The following is a 21,083-nucleotide window of genomic DNA, read 5'->3' on the forward strand; positions in this document are numbered from 1 at the left end:
ATGAGAAATCTGGGCTGATATTAGGGTTAATTGACTGTGTTAGTCACCCCTTGGATATGGCATTTCTTGTCCTTTGACTACTAGTGTTGACAGTAGAAGTTACTAAACAGACTTGGCAGAGTTACAGTCCTTTTAATGATTGTGGTTGTATTTATGATTCATACTTCCTTTTTTAACTGTAGTAGTCCACCAAACACGAGTTTCTTCAAATGCACTTTCTCTGTGCATGTACTGATCTTTCTCCCCTAACTCCATCCCTCTGTCTTCCTTTCACTGCCTGTATCTTTCTGTGATGCCTTATTCTCACCTTAAGCAAATATAAATAAATAAATAAAGTTGAACTCAAATGAACTAGGTGCATTTTAAATGCCTGATTCCAGTAAGTGTTTATTTGAAATAAGCCCGGCAATTGCAGCAGACATCTTGAGTCATTCATATAGACTTTGATTCATCTCAGTGGACCTTTAGAGAGAAACTGGGCGTAAACATCCACGAAAACTTTCTCAATGGATGTTTGTCTCCTCGCTGAGGGGTGTGGGAAGAGAGGGTGAGTGTGTCCCAGCAGCGGAGATGAGAAGAGGGTTAGTGAGCCATGTAGAGGAAGCCAGAGGGTGAGTGGTGATCTGTAAGACAATACCCTGCTACCTTCCCTGACCCCCCTGTCGGGCCACTCTGTTACCTGGACAAGATGGGAGGTATTAAGTGGCCCGCTGTCCCGCTAGGTTGAGTTGCTGATCCGCTAGCCAGAGAGGAAAGCCAACCCCTACTCCCATCTTCACTTCAGTGGGAGCGTTTGTTTTGATTTTTGTCCTCTCTTTCTCACAGACAAACCTGAGAGGCCCAATTTATCTGGGATAGAGTGAGGGGAAATAGGGCGCCTTGCCACTTGAATACTAGAACTTTAAGCCGGCAATGGTTTGCCGACTCTCTCTGCCAATGTCTTCCTTGACTGTAATGCAATGCTGACAAACACAGAACAACAGAGGGCTTTTGATAATACTTGAATGACAATTTATGAATAATAGATCATGATATAATCATATCATTGTAGAAATTTGGAATCAATGACTGAATATTCTGGTTCTTTGATGGATTTGGCATCCGAAGAAAAAAAAGCAGATGAAAAGCCATCACTTCCACCATGATTTTTTTTCCCCCTTTTAAACTAGGGGACATCTCTAGGTTTCCTGTGAGGAGTTAACAATGTGTGCTGGTGCCCACCCACATCTTTAGGCCAGGCAACACAGGGACTGCTGAGAGAACAGGAGGAACAATTTGCTCATTCTCAACCAAGACATGGGGGCTTTGGACCAAGGGAAAAAAAGACACCCAATATCCAAAATCCCTCTCTCAGGGCCATCATGTGAAGAATTCCCCCTCTTCTCCTCCTCCCGTGCCCTCCCTCCCTTCTTTCCTCTTCTCTTCTCTTCTTTTCTTTTTTAATCAAGCCGTCTGGGGTTGTCAGGTCTTTTGAGACGAGGACTCCCAGCCATGTGAAAAGTTAATCCCTTGTGGGCCTTCTTCTCCGTGGCGCTCATCTCCCTGGGAACACTAGTGGTGGCTTGCAGGCAGGTGGTGGCGGGCGGGGGGAGGTGAAAAGGAGGAGGGATGAAGGGTGGGATAAACACAGCACCACCCTGACCAACAGGGCAGATTCCGTCCAATCCTACATTACTGACAATGAAGACCACACCTGAACGTAGGGAGTGGTATGCCCCTGTCCCTCACCACTCCCCCCCGCCCACCTGCCCACACCAACACCCTGACTCTACACTAACAAAACGCTCCACCCCTCTTCTCCACCATCCTACCTCCCTCCACCCACTCTGTCTCAATCCCCAACTCCAAGACCTTTTGATGAGGTTCCCTGCCTGACCGACAGAGAGCAGAGAGGATTTGCTGCGTGGCGAGCTAGTCAAGTGGCTTCTGAAGGATGACAGTGGTTCACAATGGAGAGGGTACTCCTGTTGCATTCTGCCCCAAACCTCCCCCGCACAGCATTGACCCCCACCCCATCCACTTGCCTTCAACCGTTCCTCTCTAGCCGTTTCACTGTGTCAAAGCAACAATCCCGACAGACTCCTCTTGGGCCTTCTGCCAAGGAATGAAGGACATGATAGATAACAATGGAGGTAAGACGAGGGGTTCAACGGTGCCTTTGTCAGGGTTCTCTCAATGAGCTGTTTCAGAGTCATCAACAGCAAGAACGAGGAACTCAGACACAAACTGTCTCTTTTTTGTCAAAGAAATCATATTTCTGGTTGAAAGTTGAAGGCAGGAAGGTCAGAGAATGTTGCTCACAAAAGCCTTCTCTCACAGTCTGAAGGAGACAGAAAAAAGCACACTTGAATGCTTTGCTTGCAGTGCACTTTTTCCTCCTCGGCCTCCCTCTCAGAGCGAAGTACCATTGGAAATATAGACAGGCTCAGTCAGCCATCTTAATCCCTCTCCCCTGTCCATCTCACGCTCACTCAATCCACCCTGACCCCACACACTCTCACTCTTTCACACACATACACATGAACGCACACACTCATTTGCCTTGTCCCTCCCACTTGATGTGCCCCAAGCCCCCCTCCCACCCTAAGAAAAGAGCTTGAGGCAGAGAGAATCTCTGTTGGAGGGGTGTACCGAGCGAGATTTGGGAGTTTGTAAAGGTCAGCGCGGACTTTGTTCAATCTGAGGGTTTATCTCAGCAACAGCAGGGCAGGACAATGGGGCCGCTCGCCGTGCAACAGAAACCCAAGCTGTGGCAGCTAAATTACTTCACTGATAAGGCCGAATTAGAAGCACTGGGACCCCGGAGGCCAGGAAAAGAGGAGGAGGGAGCAAAAAGAAAAGAAGGAGAGGAGAAATAGAGAGGAAGGGCACATAAGATTGAGAGAGGTGGTTGAAAATCAATAAGTCACAAAAGAAAAGATTTGAGTCCGTGATCTGTGTATAATTGAAGCCTATGCCCTGTATTTTGTCATGAAAGCACATAATGTCTGATTCACAGAAATCAACACATGACAGTACATTGGCATGCAAAAAGACATCAAAGTCTGCTTGTAATATGTTTGTATATACGTGAAGAATACTCTGTGAGGGATTATCAGAAGTCCCTGTGGTGATCCATCATGTGAATACTAGAGAGGGGAATGTGTCTTCTGTGTGTGTGTGTGTGTGTGTGTGTGTATTTGTGAACATACATGCAAATGTGCGAGAACAGGGGTAAAGAGATGAAAACAGAAAAATAGGATGTGAAAAGTGGTGTAAAGACAGAAATGACGCCTGTCACGCATTCCCCACTTCACAGGAAAGTTGGAAAAAAGTACTGTTTGTACTGCTTGAGTAGTTTGGTAGGCACCTTGCTTCAAGTGTGTGTGAAAGACTGTGTGTGTTTGCTAGTGTGCTCTTATACTGTACACTTGTATGTTTTTCTACAGTTGTACTAGAAAGGCTGCCTCTCTCTCTCTCCCTCCCTGAATAAACAACATCGGCCACACAACATTAAAAGCACTTAGAACTTGTTTAGAAAGTGGCATTGTGAGCTCTTGGCCAGCAGAGGGGAGCAGGCTTTGTCACCAGAAACACTCAATAAAATAACAGTTTGAAGAGGTTCATTATAAACTAGTGTGTCCAGTATTTGATCTCAACTATTAAATAATGAGGAATGGCACATAATATACAGAAGTGGTGGGAAAGCATACATGAAGATAATAACAAGATAATAGTGAGTGTTAATGTTCTTGTCAGAATTGTAACCAATATTATCTGCAGGTGAAGGTGGGGGCCATAGGCACATACATTTACACTCTTGCACAATGACAATGCTTTTGTTCTGTTGTTTGGCATTACAACTGTATCACATGTCTCAGGCCTAAGAGTCTCAGAGAAACAGAGTATTTTTCAGTATTTTCCCCCACCCTTCCGTGGTACCGGGTGGCAACCTGGGTACCGCTGTGTACCAGCTGCACCAACATCAGCTCACCTCCTCTGCAGAAAGAGGGACACAGAGTAGAATCATATGATGTTTATAGAGGACAGAATGGCTGAGAGGCTTGCAGTGCACTGCTCTGACCATTAAGAAGATTTGCAGATCTCAAGTAAGTTAGTTACTTCCCTTTCGTTCTGGAACAACCTGAACTAATAGTCAGGTTATTGTTCCCCATGGTGAGATTGAAGTGAGGACTAGGATTTATTTGTGTTTATCTTGTGTTAGTTGTGACTGCATATAGCAATCCGTCTAAAGGGTTCAGCAGTGACGAAGCAGTTGTGTTATAAATAAATAAAGAGTCTCTTTTACACCTACATGTAAATAAACGGCTTGGTGACAGCTGTAGTTGCAAAGTAAAACCAGCTGTGTGGATGTCATCACTTGCCTAATATGTTATGTGATTCTTGAGCTATGATTAAAGAAGTATGTAATATGGGGTCTCTAGACTGGGTAAACCCAGCCCGATCTGCCGGTGATTTGATTTCGCCCAGCAGCTCAGGCTGGAAACCTGTACGTTTATCTCTCCTGCTTCTGTCACAAATTTGCGGGAACCAATCACAAACTGGCTTATCCACCTGGCCCGCTATTGGCGGGTTTATCACGATGACGATAGAGAAGCGACCAAGCAGCTTTTTGTTTACATTCAACAAGCCGGCCACCGAAGCGCAGCAACCTGTTGATGCTGCTGTCGCTGCTAAGTCACCCGGATCGTTGGTCTGATTGGTTGAAGGACTATCCAATTGTGTACAGAGTCATTTGAACTATGCCCATTGATCACGCCTCTTGTGCAGAGAAAATACAGAGCAGACTATCCAGACAAATGTTCAATGTTAAAAGATTGAGCTTGGTCTGGTGATAGCCAGACAATGGCGTCTCATTAACTTTCAAATACTTTAATGCTGTCATTTTCCTAGCCATCTGAAAACATAATAAATAAATATCCCAGTAAACTTTTTTTCAAGCAGTTATAATGCATATTCTTACAGTTACTGTACCTCGGACAATGACATCAAAATGAACTATACCATACCAGTGCATTGATGTTTTACATTACAGTGATTAAACATGCACTGTCACAGTGACTAGTGTGCAGAATAGTGCAAACAAAATTGAATGAGGCAATGATATCTCATAAATTAAATGTCTGGGAAACATCTGTTTAAACTGTTATTTGTCATCTTGACACAAGCACTCATACTAGATTAAGATATTACACTGAACTCCTGGTGAGATCCTGTTTTAGTTGGGGAAATTTGACAGATTTAGGATTACGTGGAGGGCGGGCCGGTGCCCAAGATGATTAACAGACAGAAATGGGCACATAGATACACACACAAGCGTGCGCACACACATAAGCACACCTCTACAAATCCTGACTCTGTCAAAACCTCCTTGTTGTCTCGTGCAGACAAGACTCTGGGTCTTGCTTCCAATGACAGTGGTGGAGAAAATGAGCGAAAATCACCCGAGCGATTCCGGAGACTTTCCAAAGTAAAGACGTCTCGGCGTGTTCGACACTTCAACAATTCAACACTGTTTTTAGATCGAATGTCGTCATCGTGCTTAGCTTCTCACTCTAGACTGTTATTCTAAATGACCGAGTAGAGGAAAGAATAACATGGTAACCTGCCAGCCTGTGTCTCTTTATGTTTGTGTGGACGTATGTGCGTGTGGTAATGTACAGTTTATATGCCTGTACATGTTTGTGTGGAATCACATTACAGTATCTATACACACCCAACGTACCATAGATGAATACTGCATATATCTGGAGCTTTAAAAAACAAAGATAAACTTGTCAAAAACAGAGAATGTGAAGGTTACCTGAACTTTTATATTTAATATAAGATGGCTGGTTATATGCTTTTGAGGGCTTTATATTCTCTGTTTGTACCATGACTGTTTGAATCTGACAAAGACACACAATGTACTGAAATGTTAGTACTTATACCTAATACAAAAGTATTTAAAAGGCACAGCCGTGCAGTCCAGTTTGCTCCTGGGCTCACTACTCATGGATTAAGGTCTCCAGCACAAGAAATGTAAGAGTTAATGAAAATAAGTATTTCTACAGCCAAGGCTTTTAGGCCGTGTTGTGTATCTGATTATGGAAAATGGCAATCACAACAGCCACGGGAACCTGATTAATAGGTCACCACCTCCTGCTTGAGTCATAGAAATGTTAAGCAGCACAAGGGATTGGGATTTAAAGCGAGGGAGAAAAGGAAAGTGAGTGAAAATGGAAGAAAGAGTCAGTGATCTGTGACTAACAAAGGTCTGGCATTGAAGGGCTCGCACCTATACACTTGCAGAGCACACAACATATATTATATTATAAATAGAAAATATATTTTAACAGAATATGACACAGCTGAGATAAGATTAGCTTTGTTTTATGACTAATTTATAGCTAATATAAGCAGCAAGAGCGGTATGTCTACATAATAGCATAAATCTAATCAGCAATATAAACAGCATTTGATAAATGTCATCATCTTCAACAAACGTGGCAAAGAGCAGCATCATTGTCTGCTCCTGCCCTGAGGCCCTAACTGATGGGACTATTTATCAGGGCAATGATGAACGATGGGGTTTCACAATATACATAGTGAAAGCGAGGGGGAGAGGGGGATTGGACAGTTACCTGCACTTCACCATAGAGGACTGATGAGCCAATGTGAGGGTTTTTAAATTAATGTTTAAAGCACGTCTGCTAAGAGAAACCTCCTGCAATAAAGGATAGTATTGTGGTGGAGATGTGTGAGGAGACTGTGGGGCGGGGGGGGGGGGTTATCCAGGCAAACAAGAGGTTCCATTGAGAACACTTAGTTGGAGTGGCGGAGGTCTGAAACCAATGACCAAGTAATAACAGCCCAAATCCCACGGACAATATTTGTCGAGTTCCACTCTTTTCAAAGATGGATGACTTTGCCCGATGTACTTCCTCGGGAGCCTGCGCACCTTTCATCTGAGCCCTGCAAATTAATTTATTAACTAATTAACAGATGTTGGTAACGAGTTATGAACAAATGATAAGGTATCAGGCTTCTAATCAAACCTGACATTTAATTTGCTGCCCTGCTTCCTCGTTATCAATTACAGTGTTCATTGAAGATAATTGACAACGGTTTGCACTGGGACACAGGGGGCTTGTCTTTAACAGCTTCTTAAAAAAGCCCAGCGCTGCTGTGGTGTTTCTAGGGGCAACGACAACCATATGTTTAATATTAGATGGAATCTGTTCCACTGGAGTGCTCCGAAAGCTGGGAAAATTGGATTAAATTGGCTAATGGCATGTTTAAAACCTACATAAAATGAACGTGAATGGAAGATATTACAGCACCCAGGCCCGGGACTTGTGGTGTTACGCTCTCTCTCTGGTGTTTTTGCTCCGTGTGTAAACTTGGGGTTTCTGTCAAAGTCAAATAATGATGACAGAAAACCGCACACTGTTGGTCAATACTGTTATTAGAAACCACAGGTTTGATATCCCTTTCATTACAATGTGGGGGCTATATGCACATGTGCCAAAGTAATCCTTACCTTAACACATAATTTCATATAATCAATCCTGAAAAATATGAAGTTAGCTGTAAATATATATTCACAATTTTCACCATTAAAAGATTTTAAAAGATTCCTCTTTGTCATGGTTGTCATCCCAGCACTGCTGTAATATCGGGATACTTTAAGTATATATCACATTGTCTGTTCCTCAATGCAGCATTTCATCTTGTGGATCTTGTCAGTTAAACCTGATATTAGTGAAATACTTAAAAGGAACTGTTCACCCACATCAGAAAAACATGTTTTGAGAAAGATTTTGAGAACTCTGCTTTCTCAAAACTTTCATATGTTTTGCACAACATGGGAATTGTATTCACTATCTATCTCTGTTATATAGAGGCGGCAGCAGAAGTTTCACTGTTGGATTATCTCAAAGCTAACCAGACAGTACCAGGGCAAATTTGTAGGTGAACTGACCCTTTAATATACAATCATCCTATACTTTCCAATGAAACTAGATCTGAGGAGTTAAAACTAAGAAGGCCTGCTGTTTTCTCCTGTTAAGTGGCTTTAAGAAGTAATCTCAGCTCAAGCCCATGCTCATCAGAGCATGGTCCTGATTTGATTACTAAAAGACATGATAATGACCCCCTTACATGAAGAGCTTCACTCATGCTATACAATAGTCTACACAGTAGGGGTTCAAGACAAACGAGATGATGAACAAATGGGTTCATATAGGATTATGGTTTCCTGTGTTATGGATAGTAAAGGCATACTTTCTCTGACCTTAACCAACACTCATAATTGAAGCAGCAGAACATGAGTGTCACTGTGAGAACACTGGAAAGCACATTAGTCAAATCAAGCAGGAAACAACTCTATCCTGTTGTTATCTCACTCCCTCTCTTTCTCTCTCTGTCTCGTGCTATCCATTCACTTGGTGTGACTACTGTCTCCTGGCAATCTCAGGGAGTTTCTGCCCTATCAGTTTGGTACCAGTCACCTTAAGGGCCAAACATCAAGATAAAGAACACCTTTCTGTAGAAAGCAAACAGATCAGACAAGTTTCAAGCTGCACCTTGAATGCCCTTTAGGGATATCTTGCATCATAAGAACTTGGCCATCCGCCCTCCTCAGGCAAAACACAAAAGCAGAGCAAACACTTTAGGAGGCGAGAGGTGGGTCAGGACAGATAAGTGTCAGGGTGCGCCAGGACTTCTTCTCCCTAAAGTTTGGAGACAAGGACTATGAGCGATTAGGTCGAAAACAAAAGAAGCACAGCATAAGCGTTAAAAAGCGAGTTGTCAAGCCGGAGATTTAGTGGATGACTGAGGGTGAGGGAGATTTGTGATGCCATGGCCGGATGGGTATCTGTCACGTAGGACCTTGGCGACATAAGAGGGCCCGCCAGACGTCTTAGCCTATCACTAAGTCAATAACAGGGTAAACAGAAGAGCTAGCATAGTTCTTGCCTCTTTCCACACATCGCTTGGGTGAATTATACTGATATGGAAAATCACTGCACAAAAAGTCAACAGAAAACGAATGAGGGACAGAGAAAAAGAAGTTTGCCTGGCGACAAAGTCATCCCAAGGTCCACTGCTGCAAAGAAACAAATATGGCTGCGGGGCTGACATGGACTCTATGATACATATTTTTGTGTGTGAAAGCATTTGTGTTGACCTTGTCCAACGGGTCTACATCAATGCACATCCCTAGAATCAAAATGCATGATAAGGCCTTCTTATATCGCCCTTATCATGCCTCAGAATATTCAATACCCTGAAGGTAATCTGCTGTGTTACATTTATATTCTATAAATTGACAATGGCAGAAAACCACGATTTGTAATTACAAGTTCAGCAGCCAGTAACTGGACCAAACTGACAAGCAAGTGACTCTGTCTTCTCACAGTTGTTGAGGTTGTGCTGAAACACCTGATGTGTGTCAACCCAATCTCACGCCACAACAACGGGACGGTTGTGGTTAGGAAAAGAAGAACGGGGAAAGGAACCGTCACACGCAAGAGACGCCGACAACAATGGGACGGTTGTGGTTAGGAAGAGAATAATGCGGAAAGGAACTGCAATACGCGGGACGCGATCCACGGTCTCCGGGGTGAAAGTCCTGTGTTGTTTGACCCATCCACCACCCCTACCAACCTCCCTGTGCGGATTTTCTCCTTATCAATACCACTCGCTACCGTTATCGTTCTGTGATCATGAAATATGCTTCCCATTGAAATACATTACTTTAAAATTCGTGCTCACCACACGAAAATAACGACATTAACGTGTTCAGTACACAAATCAATAGATTCAATAACGTGACCATTTCACGAACTGCCATGAGACTGGGCTGTGTGCGTTGACCTTCAAGTGAGAACTTTGTGAGATAGCAAACACTCAAGCTGGAGAAACAAAAGATAGTGAGAAAAGACAAAGCTAATATGTGCTGGAGGAGTGTCAAAAGCCATGATTCAGAGGTGCGAGGACACGCCCAGTGGTAACAGGGTAGGAAGAAGTGAGAGTAAACACCATTAATATCGCTTTGATAGGGCTTGGTCATACTGTTTGTTTGCATCACAAATGTTACATACAGATACAGACATAACAGAGAGACTTGATTTTATCTTGGTTTTCCTCTAAAGATCAAAGTTAAAGTTGTTACTGTGGGAAAGATTTAACGTTGCACATAGATCCAAGCTGTACATTTGCAGTTTGTTCCTATTAACATGCACTGCTACCTCCAAACACAGATGTGTTGCCCTCTCTCCTGCCATCTGAACACCTGAGGGAGTCAGATTAGTGAGTACAATCAATGCCAGTCAGTGCACAATACCTCCAGTCATTGTATGGTGACATGTCTCTATCAATATTCAAGTCAGGCCAATCTACCGCCCAGATAATAGCAGCAGTCACTCTGACAGCAGATCCCCACACTGGACTCTCTGAGGGCCTTGCCTCACTCTGCTAGCTCAGGCCTTCCTATCCTGAGGGGTGTTGGCAGCCCTACACACACACAACCAGAGAGACACACACCTGGGGCCCTGGCGTTCTATCTTGTTGTGCTAAGGGGGAAGCATAATGGTTTTTAAATGGATGACTTGGTGCAGGCCCAGAGAGGGAGTCTGAGACAGAAGAGAATGGCCATGGCCTGCAGCAAAGCAGCTCTTAGATTGAGCTGTCCGTCTCGCTGAAATGAGTCTGAGTTAACACCTCTTCCATTCCCCAGCGCCCCGGGACAGACAATAGTAGGCTTCCTCTCTGCCTTCCTCTTTCTTTCACTCACTGCTACTCTTTCACTCTCTCTTTCTATTACTCTCTCCATTTCTCTCCACAAATCTACACTTCTACTCAGATATCCAGAAAGCACTACAGTGTCCGCCATGTGATTGTTAGATTGTTAGGCCTCGCTTGCAAAGAAAACATAATGAGTTATTGCCAGTCTTAGTAAAAAATCCACAAAAATGCAGTCAATGTAGTTAAACTGTTTTGGATTTGAGTGTACTACTGCAGATGGCATAATCATTGTTGATGAGAAAAAAAACCTGTAACTGCAATTTTGGGTATTTCATGTTGTCAATGATTATAGGGCTACATTTACAGTATACTGTAGTCTACAACCTCTGATTTTAAGATAGTTCAATCAAGTTAAAATGAAGTCACCATCAAGAAAAAAACAAGGCTGTTTATTTTTTAGGAGCATTTTGGGAAGAAAATGTTTTCACCCAACATCCGCAATACAGTATCCTGCCATTTATTGTAAAGTGGAAGCGCAGTTACACTAATCACTCTGAAAACTAAATTCAGCACTTAGTCCAATTTTGGAGACAGAATGTGTGAGGCCTTGGTTAGATATGATCACATTTACACCACAGAGATCTCAGATGACTTCACTTATTATCTCTCATAACACATCCCCCTGTTTTGGCCGAGGACTGGTGTAACACACGTTCACAGAATTTCCATGAAGAGTATTAGACTCCTCCAGTGTTTCTGATGCTGTGAGAAATATAGATTTTTGCATCCTCTTTTCTTACTCTATCCATCCCCATCAATCCGTGTTTCTCTCTGGTTTCTTTCAACATCTTTCTTCACTCAGTATTACTTCTGTTTCTCCCTCGCCTGTCTATTTGTCTAAGACCAGAGGCAGTAGATGAGTAGAGGGGTAGATGGTGAAAGGGGGTGTACGGGACTCCTAGGGGAGTCTGTTGATGACTATCAACAGACTGACTGTTATGACTATCTGTGATAAGAGTCTGGGAGAGGAGAGCCCCCGAAGCCTTCCAGCCCCAAACCAGACAGGATATCTTAAATAAATAATACAACCTAACCCAGAGTGAGTCCTCCAACAACCATTGAGGAGAAGAGGGAAAAAACGACAGATCAATCGTTCCCTTTTGACATGTTTGGAGGCAAAGACCAGAGATTTTACATTGATCTAAGAAGATTTGCTCAAACAAAAAAACAAACAAAAAAATGAGTCAGTGATAGAATCTGGGCTGTACAAGGTGGTTTATTAAACGTCACCTTCACACCAAGTCCACCTTAAAGTGGCCAACAAACTAGACATCTTAAAAGTGCAACAATATGCTGAATCTCTCCCTTTCCAGAACATTTCTGCGAGCACGTGTGAATGTAAGTCTTCAGAGCTGAAGGTGGCCTTTTTTCCTACAAGCCAGAAAGCTTAGCTGATAAATATGCATTAGTCGGGGTGTCTAGGGAGAAAAGAGGAAGGAGGAGGAAAACTGAGAGAAAATACAAGAGCTACGGGGAGAGTGTAGCTTTTGGAGAGGTGCCCTTTGCACCCCGAATGACTAGCCATAATATGAACTTTAAAAAGGAAAACGTTCATCCTGGCACACTGCCACATAGCGTGTGCCTCTGTGCTCTAATCGCCTGCATGCTCCTACAACTGTTAGGAAGAAAACAGGGTGAAAAGAGAAATGAAGGCTTTGGTGGAAACCACCAGGAGTTCTTCACACTGAACCCATTAAAGGATTTCTTTCAAATCTTGTCAGTAAGGGATTCATAACCATACTTTTAGGAGTATTTCAGCGATATTATATTTACTATATGTGTATATTTATAAAAACAACAAAAATATATACCATATATATATATACTAATTTTACGCTCCTGTTTAACTTATTGACAAGCACAAGGTTGAAGTATTACAATCTGCTTTTATGAAAGAATCTTTCCTGCTTTTACGATACTAGTTCTACTCTGTCTGCCTAAATGTTTACTTCAAGGAATAGATCAGCAGCAGACATATGTGATGTTTCATTACCATAAAGTTCGTTCTAGCTCTACAAGAAAACTTTTCCATTATGCTAACGCTCAATATTGCTTAAAATGCCCCAATTTTGTATGGTCTTCTAAATGTATAGTTACCAGAATTCCAAACTCACTGCATGGCCTTTTAGTCCACATTTAAAATTGTATTAACTTGTAACTGTGTACATCATCAGCTGGTGGTGTCCAATTGAAGCACATCATGCCTTTTCCAACATAGTGTTTCAATGATTAACTTGTCAAAGTCTTTATTCCTTATTACAAACAAATGTAATATTAGACTATGTGAATGACCAGCCCCCTAAAAATGAAGAGTCAAGGAGTCAGTGAAATGAAAAGCAGGCCAGTATATTTCATCTCTGATTAGGCACATGAGAAAGAAAGAAAGGGAGACAGAGATCGGGAGTGTCTTTTTTTTCACTAATGAGCTTACTGAAGCAACTTCAATATCCTCTAATGTCATGTTGAAATGAAAATTAATAGTTCAATATGCCGCCACCGCATTGGGCCATGCTTCTTCCATTTCCATATCGGGTGGCGTGACCAAATGAGTGTGCTTGCTCGGACCGACGCCCAGAAAAGCTGATACCTCCACTAATCAGCCCGATTTTTCCATCTGACATTGCTGTGCTGCTGGAATTCTGGACGAGTGTGATTTGTATATGTGTGTATGTTTGTGTGTACGTGCAGGACAAAAAAAAAAATGAGGTCCAAAAACAAAAATGAGGTCCAATCACAACGGGGATGCAAATGGAATAGGCATCTTTGGTGATAATGAGATCGGCAGTGGATAAAGAGTGATGGCTGAAAATGTGAATGAATGAAGAGCGGCTCGTTCACTCACTTACCCTTTCCAGTGTTGCTTCATCTGCTCGATCTCATATCTTACTGTACATTTGTGTTTGTGCCACAAAGTACTGTATGTAAGTGGTCAAAAGTGAGAGACAGTGAAATGAAAGTACAAAAAAACCTGTAAATAACCCAAAACAAAGTACAAAGAAGCCTGGCTGGTTCCTACCTCCCATCCAAAGGAGCTGTCTTTGCCCGTGGCCTCGTGATGCAGCGTGCTGTGCAGACCAAACCTCTCGCCAGCACCAATGCAGGTCTTGGCCCAAACGCCCAGGCCGGCACCAGGAACAGAGGACTCCCGCAGCTCCAGTTCGCTGGGAATGGGAATGTCATCGGGAATGTAGACAGGCGCCTCATAGGGCGAGCCCTCCTTGGGTGTGGTGAAGTCCTGGTCATTGCTGCTGCTGTTGTTGTTGTGAAGATGGTGGTGGTGGTGGGTGGCGTAGATGTGGGGGTGCAGCAGGTGGTGGTGGTTGTTGTTTGGATGGGAAGGAGTTGGTGAGGGCAGGGGGGACATGTTGATTACGCCGTCTTCTGCGTCGTCTTCTGGGCTGTCGGTACCACCTCCGCCTGCTAAACCCGGGAGGTCGGCCTCTGTGTCGTACATGCTGTCCACTGGCTCGCTGTCATCTATGACACAAAACCCATATACAGACAATTGTTACTAGGCAGGCAGAGGAGGTATAACACAACATACAATTTCCTAGGAGATTACATAATGAAGGTCATGGATTTTACCGTCAACATGTTAGGAAAAGAGAAAAAACCTTGGTTTTACCCGGCCACATTTATACTATTAAACTCAGACGCTGTAATACAGAGACTAAGACCTCTCAGCAGACACTAGGCATCAAATGGCTTCTTGACCCTGAATTACAAAAACAACCACTCCATTTCAATCTCCAAACCTAAACTGTTATAAAACCACTCTGTGTAATGAGAGAATTGGGGGGTCCTGAGAAAAGAATACCTATCCATCTGATGGCCTTAAGCTACAAGATGCTGAGTTCACAGGTTTTTCAGAGGCTATGTGAGAAGAGCCAGACAGACGAAGAGAAGAAGCTTTAAGTTAGCCAAGTCGTCGATGGGAAAAGTTCTCAATTCCATCACAGTCACTGCTTTCTGCCAGGACTCATCTTACAAATAATCGTGTGTCTATCACTGACCTGGTTAGCCTCGTCACCGAGCATTATTGTCTCATCCAGAGATTGACTGTGCCTGCGCTCAGGATCCCACCATTTCAACATGAGTGAAAATGAGGATGAGCACTATAAGTGTGTGTGTGTGTGTGTGTGTGTGTGTGTGTGTGTGTGTGTGTGTGTGTGTGTGTTGATGTACATAACATTTGGGTTTAAGTTTCATCCCATTTCCTTAAATGTGTTATTGAAGATGTTTTTTCTAGCAAATGCATCTCAGCGAGCTCCTTCGCTGTGTAGGATATGTGGGATCTTTAACAGCACATTATTTACCATATGCCTTTTTGAACATCAGTGCTGCAACGATACCTGGAGTTTTGTACTGATACCAAGACAATACCTATATCTATTTTGAGGAATACAAACATGTTTCTTTAATGAGAGCAATTTTCATAAAAGCAACACTTCTGAAATGTTGAACATAAGCAACCATACAAGAACTTGACAGTTTTCAATAGTAGGTGCCAAAGAAAGTATGTGTGTGTGTGTGTGTGTGTGTGTGTGTGTGTGTGTGTGTGTGTGTGTGTGTGTGTTAGCCTCAGCACATCTATGTGTGTTTCCTTCTTTTGCTCTTTGGACAGATCCTGGTGTCTTTAGTCAAAGCACCACTGCAGTTTTACTATCTAAACACAGGGACTGGCAATCAGCAGGCTAACTAGGCCCAAAATTACAGCAGGAGTTGTTCCAATCAAGCTTTCTCCCTCTGTTAGCCTCCATCTAGCCTGCTGCCAAGCCTGCCACCACTTCCCAGATCTTAGCTGGAGCTGCAACATGACATTTTAAAAATGTGCTTGTTAGTACATGAAATTTTATTAGGTCACAATGAAAGTTTGTGGGTTGAGTTTTAATACAATAGATATGCAACATTAATAAGTTTATCTAAAAAAACAATGAATATGTTTTTTTTTTCTGTTTTAGGAGTGGACTGATTTCTAAACAATTATTTGTGTATGCTTAACAAAGTGAGGCGGTAAAAACTGAGACTTGTACATTGTAGAAAGATTGAATGATCTAATCAAAAAACCAAAGTAGAAAAAGTGCATCACTGAAATTGTACAAGAGCACATTCATCGCACAGTGTATCACTTTTTTTGTTCTTTGATAAATATTTGGGTTTCTGCCCAATGACAGATGTGGACTGTGAAAGTTGTTAAATTCACTGACATGTATGTTTTAAATGTGAAATGTGAAACTATGAAAGCATGCGACAAGGGCTTTTCAGCGCCTGGCAAACCTGCAGATCCAGGAAACTTATCATATAAAGCTGCAGCAGTAAACCCCAGCCTTTTATGACTGATTCTGCGTCATCCAGTGATTTTGACTGGAAAATAACCCATTTTTTTAATGATCACTGTTTCATAGGGGCTCAGAACAGGCGTGCAATTAAGCATTGGAACAAGTGAGCCAGCAGTAGCTTCCACTTTTCACAGATCAATTAAAGTTTTATAACTCGGCCCTATCTGCTGCTCCGTCTGCACAATCAAAAGTGTTTTCAGGCTATTAAACACTTTTTTTCACTCCCTCTCCCTCTTCACTCCCCCACTCTCACTGGCACTTGACCCATTGAGAGCAATTTTGACAAGCAGAGAGACAGCTTCGGAAAATCTATTAAATACTATTTGGCTTTAAGAGCCTCTGTGCACAAAGAAATGCACAGATCGCTACGTCAAATAATTGAGTAACAAGGAGAAAGAGAAGAAAAAAAACCTCTTAATTTTAATGAACAAAACATCTTTTGTGATACACATAAAGTAGTAAAGAGAGGCAGAAATGGCAAACACAGTGTCATATTAAACAAGTTCAACTCTCAGTTGTAACTTAGTTAACTCATAAAAAACTTGCCTGAAGAAAAAACTGTGAACTTTTTAGATTACTCGCCACCAGAAAAAAACTGTCTCTCTCCTTCCCTCTGTAAGATAAGTGGACCATGTTAGACCAGTGCCCAAAAACAGTTGAGAAAAGTAGGGAAAACCAGCGAAATAATGAAAGGGGCCAGGAAGAGGATGAAGAGGAGGAGGCGAAGAGTCTAAAAACTGACGACTGAGCTGCTTTTAAACAGCTGTATGTTAGCTCTAGGTCTCAAAAGACCCAGAAAGAGATGTTAGGTTCGTTTCCCCGAGGGCTTTTTAAAAAGCACCCGGGCCAGATAGTGCCTTCCTCTCCCTGGCTCCTTATGTTGTTCTTTCTCTCTCTGTTCCTCTCACCATCTCTTTCTCTTTTACGGGGAGCTATTTATCCTGATTACATCAGGGGTCAATCATTAATTCGCACCTTGGGGGTCCCGGTGCTGGCTGCGGCTACAATGGGCTGCTTGTTCAGCGGCTGTTATTCCAGTGGAAAACTACGCTGCTCTGCCTGAGAGCCGGGCCCAGGCCACATGAAGGCATCCCATTTATTTGATAAATTGTAAATGTGTGCCATAAACGGAGCTCTTGCTTTGTAGCATGGCTTGCAATAACAAAGATTTTAGAGCATGTATGAACACAGATGCAGGCTATCACACAAACACACATCTGTTTGCAACTGCAGGAGCTGTTACTGTACTCTAAACACATGTGCAAGAGATCAGATGGTGTTGTAGGTAAAGATGATATCTCATAATGAATGCATGTCACAGTGGAATTACAAGACATGACGTAGATACGACATTTATAGACACTAACCTCTAAAATACACATTTAACAACATCAAATATACAAGGTACAGTACGCACATGCGAGGCAACCACATAACACGACACAATAAAAAAATATCTGACTATACTTCCTTTCAGGAGTCAAGATTAAAAAAATGAAAATGCTAAAAATGATATGAAATGCTGATAACAATGTAATCAGCGTTGCCATGGCAAAATAGCTTAACACTGTGCTGAAAATCAGTGGTTTAATCGGAGGGCCTTACAACGGGCAAATTGTTCTGTGGTTGTGTTTAATCAGAGCACTCTAGACTTAAATGCAGAAAGATAGAGATCTGAAGTCATTTTCTGCCGTCTGCCTGGACGCACACAAACACATGTGCCTTGTGGCATATAGTCTGAGCTGTAATGTCGACGTAGTCTGGGTAGAAAGGAACAACACTGACTGCGTGCAGAAATTCTTGGAAATAACCTATAAATACTGCATCAAATAAGGACCAACTCATGTCTTACAGAATAAGCAGCCATGCCCTTCATTGAGAAAAATCATAAATCTTTGTAAAACTGTAGTTGAAGATTCTTTACTTGTATACAGGGATGCGCATGTGTAAAACACCGCAGACTGCAGGCTAGAACGGATGCCAACAATAGTTTGAGCATTCAGAGCCAGGTGTACGCTTTGCTAGAGAGCAAGCAGCACAGTGGAGCCATGGCTGTGGCTATGATAACAAGAAAAGAGAGCTGGAAATAGGACTTGTGTGTGCCAATGATGGCCATCATAAAGCACACACGTCCTATTTCCCTCACTGCCTTCCCCCTCCAATGCACACAGAGACTGTATCTTTGTCTGGCCGTAAATTGATCTGGTTCAATTCAAAAGCAAAAGCCAGCCACTGATGAAAAGACAGTATCCAGGGAACAGGCAAAACTATGCAAAATGCTGCACCGGCTCCAAATATGGGGAGAAAAGATCGTCTGGTGAAAGAAAAAAAATCGAAGGCAGAGGGAGAATGTGTGGACCATGACAGATATGAAAAATGGGTAGCTGGTTGAGCAATAAATGACCAAACATTTTGATGTGGGAGCTCTGTGCGTACATGTGCACATATGTGTGTGAGGGGCGGCATTCAAACCCGAAGCTTAATCTGCTGTTTGTGCCGCTATATTGCATCAATATGGTCCCACTTAGCTGCATTATTGGGCCACAGAGTGATATTGGTACCTGTTCCTCTGTATTAAGCAGGCCTTTGATGATTCTGTCTCCACACAAAAGAGCCCCAAAACACCCTCTGTTTTAAAACAGGAGGGGCGGAGGAGAGAGGCAGCTGTAAAAATCAAACGAGTGCAAATCAAAGGTAGAGTGAGTGAGAGGTGAAAAACTGTACAATGGTGTATTTTCCACGGTGGCACTATATTCAAAATGACGTATAAATGGAAGCATGTGACGAGGCAGACAGGAGAGCGTTCAGGGGAGAAGGTGTGTGTGTTTGGTGTGTGTTTGGTGTGTGTGATTGTGCGTATGGTTGGAAGTAGTGAGTGAGCAATGGGGGCACGGTCAGCTACAATGCCAGCAAGCGAGAACGCCACACTTCCCCTTGTAAAAGCACCAGGGAACATTTCAAAGTAACACTTAAACTACAACATGGCTTATTCAGAGTGGGTAAAGAAGAAGCACAGGGCCAGAAAAACATAGAAAGAAAGAAAGGGCAAATGAAAAGATGTTGTGGTTAAATTTGTGTTTTTTTCCCACAGGGTTGCACATGTACTGCTGTTCTGCATAATAATTACACAATAACCCTAAGATTTTTTCACTGCTACATTAAGGTTTATGCTATTGTGAGTCACGGTTTATACTGCTTCTCTCTCTCTAGTGTGCTAAAAGTCTTTATTACTTTAAGTGCCAACATGACCAAAAATGACATGTAAACAAAACAATTTATTATCTATGCACATAGACACTGTATGAGCTTGTACAAAAGTTGAAATCCACACATACTGTACCAAGCATACCTTGTTTCTCACCAACATTTAGGGCATAGTCTTCAGTATGTGTGTGCGTCTACATGGGTGCTCTTCCCTTACTATCTTTGACTGGTTATCAGTCTATAAAACCTGCTAGGGGGAGCTGTCCGTAGCCTGTTCTCTGTCTCTATGCTTTAGTTTGTTTCTCCCATACTTTCTTTCACTTGTATTTGAACAGTAAAAAAAAAACTATATTCACAGCACTTCAACATTTCAACATGTCCACATAAAAACAACAGACAACTGGACTGAATGTGGACACTGCAGCTCAATAAGGAACAGAGTGGAGTGTGCACTTTTGTGTTTGTGTGTAGCGCTGATACAACACGGCTGATGTATTGATGTGTTATTTCTGCTGAGCAGCCTAAAGGCATTCCGTCCTAAATAGCGTGCGTGTGTGTGTGTGTGTGTGTGTGTGTGTGTGTGTGTGTGTGTGTGTGCTGAAATCAAGCCTCCAGGCAAATAGAAGATAGCAGGCAACCTACTGGCAGCTGAGAGCAGGTGTGTGTGTGTGTGTGTGTGTGTGTGTGTGTGTGTGTGTGTGTGTGTGTGTGTGTGTGTGTGTGTGTGTGTGTGTGTGTGTGTGTGTGGTGGCCCTCTGGTCCCAAGGGGCCCAGGCTGCTGCAGACATTTATTAACAGGGCAGATTAATAGCGCTAGAAGAAAACATGTTCACAAACATGATAAATATTAATAATAATCAATATTGAGTTACATTTGCCAAATTGAGTTGCAAACATCACCCGGGGGAGGGTCGAGAGAGAGGGAAGAGGGGCGGAAACTGAGAGGATGGATAGAGAAAGGAGCTGGATATAACAGGAAGAATAGAGGGAAAAAAAGAAGAGATTGGCAGGTAAAATGAGAAAGTGAAAAGGAGGAAACACATGAAAATAAGATGAGAAGACAGTGAAATAAAAAAAAGAGACGTGATTTAACATGAAACAGTGATGATAAAAACCAAAACCTTCACATAGGGAGCTCAGTTTCACATCTACATATCTCATCTTTACTGTCACCACCTCCAGCAATTATTTAAATGAGGGTCAGCTTTACTCTGAAAAGCCTGTCCAGGCAGAACTAAACTTATCTAAACAACATACTTTACTAGAGTTTGATTTAAACCAAGGCATTGGTACTTAAGATGCCATAACAGCTACTGAGAGTAAATGTTTTATATATTTCCCTTTATGCAAGGCTCCCGAACATGGGAAACATTTGTGGGACAGTGGCACCAGACCAGTGACATCATCAACTTTTAAAAACACTCACATAAATGTTAAAGAAAAATTCAGTTACAGATAATGTGACAGAATTAAGCGACAAAAACTATAGCATATGTCTGTCTTTGTCTCTCTTCCCTTTGAGTGTGTGTGTGTGTGTGTGTGTGTGTGTGTGTGTGTGTGTGTGTGTGTGTGTGTGTGTGTGTGTGTGTGTCCCTACACCCACAGGTGCAGCTTCATTAAGCAAGCCACTCGGGAGGCCAGACAGCCAGCTAAGGGAGCACCAAGGCAGACAACGTGCAGAACAAACCCATACATTCTTATTAACCAGGGAGGAGAAAGGGTAGCTTGTGCGACTATCTGTGTGCAAGT

General features: G+C 42.6%; 1 protein-coding gene across 8 annotated transcripts in view; it reads right to left on the reverse strand.

Annotated features, from left to right (window-relative positions):
* prdm16 (PR domain containing 16) overlaps positions 1 to 21,083 on the reverse strand; it is a 181,207-nt gene that overhangs the window by 107,116 nt on the left and 53,008 nt on the right. For all 8 annotated transcript variants that reach the window (XM_078254677.1, XM_078254685.1, XM_078254679.1 and 5 more), the window contains exon 2: positions 13,808 to 14,268. In XM_078254677.1, coding sequence (XP_078110803.1) covers positions 13,808 to 14,268 — 461 coding nt within the window. The remainder of the gene's footprint in view (positions 1 to 13,807; positions 14,269 to 21,083) is intronic.

Source organism: Sander vitreus, chromosome 7 (genome assembly GCF_031162955.1).
Source record: "Sander vitreus isolate 19-12246 chromosome 7, sanVit1, whole genome shotgun sequence".
Taxonomy (NCBI): domain Eukaryota; kingdom Metazoa; phylum Chordata; class Actinopteri; order Perciformes; family Percidae; genus Sander; species Sander vitreus.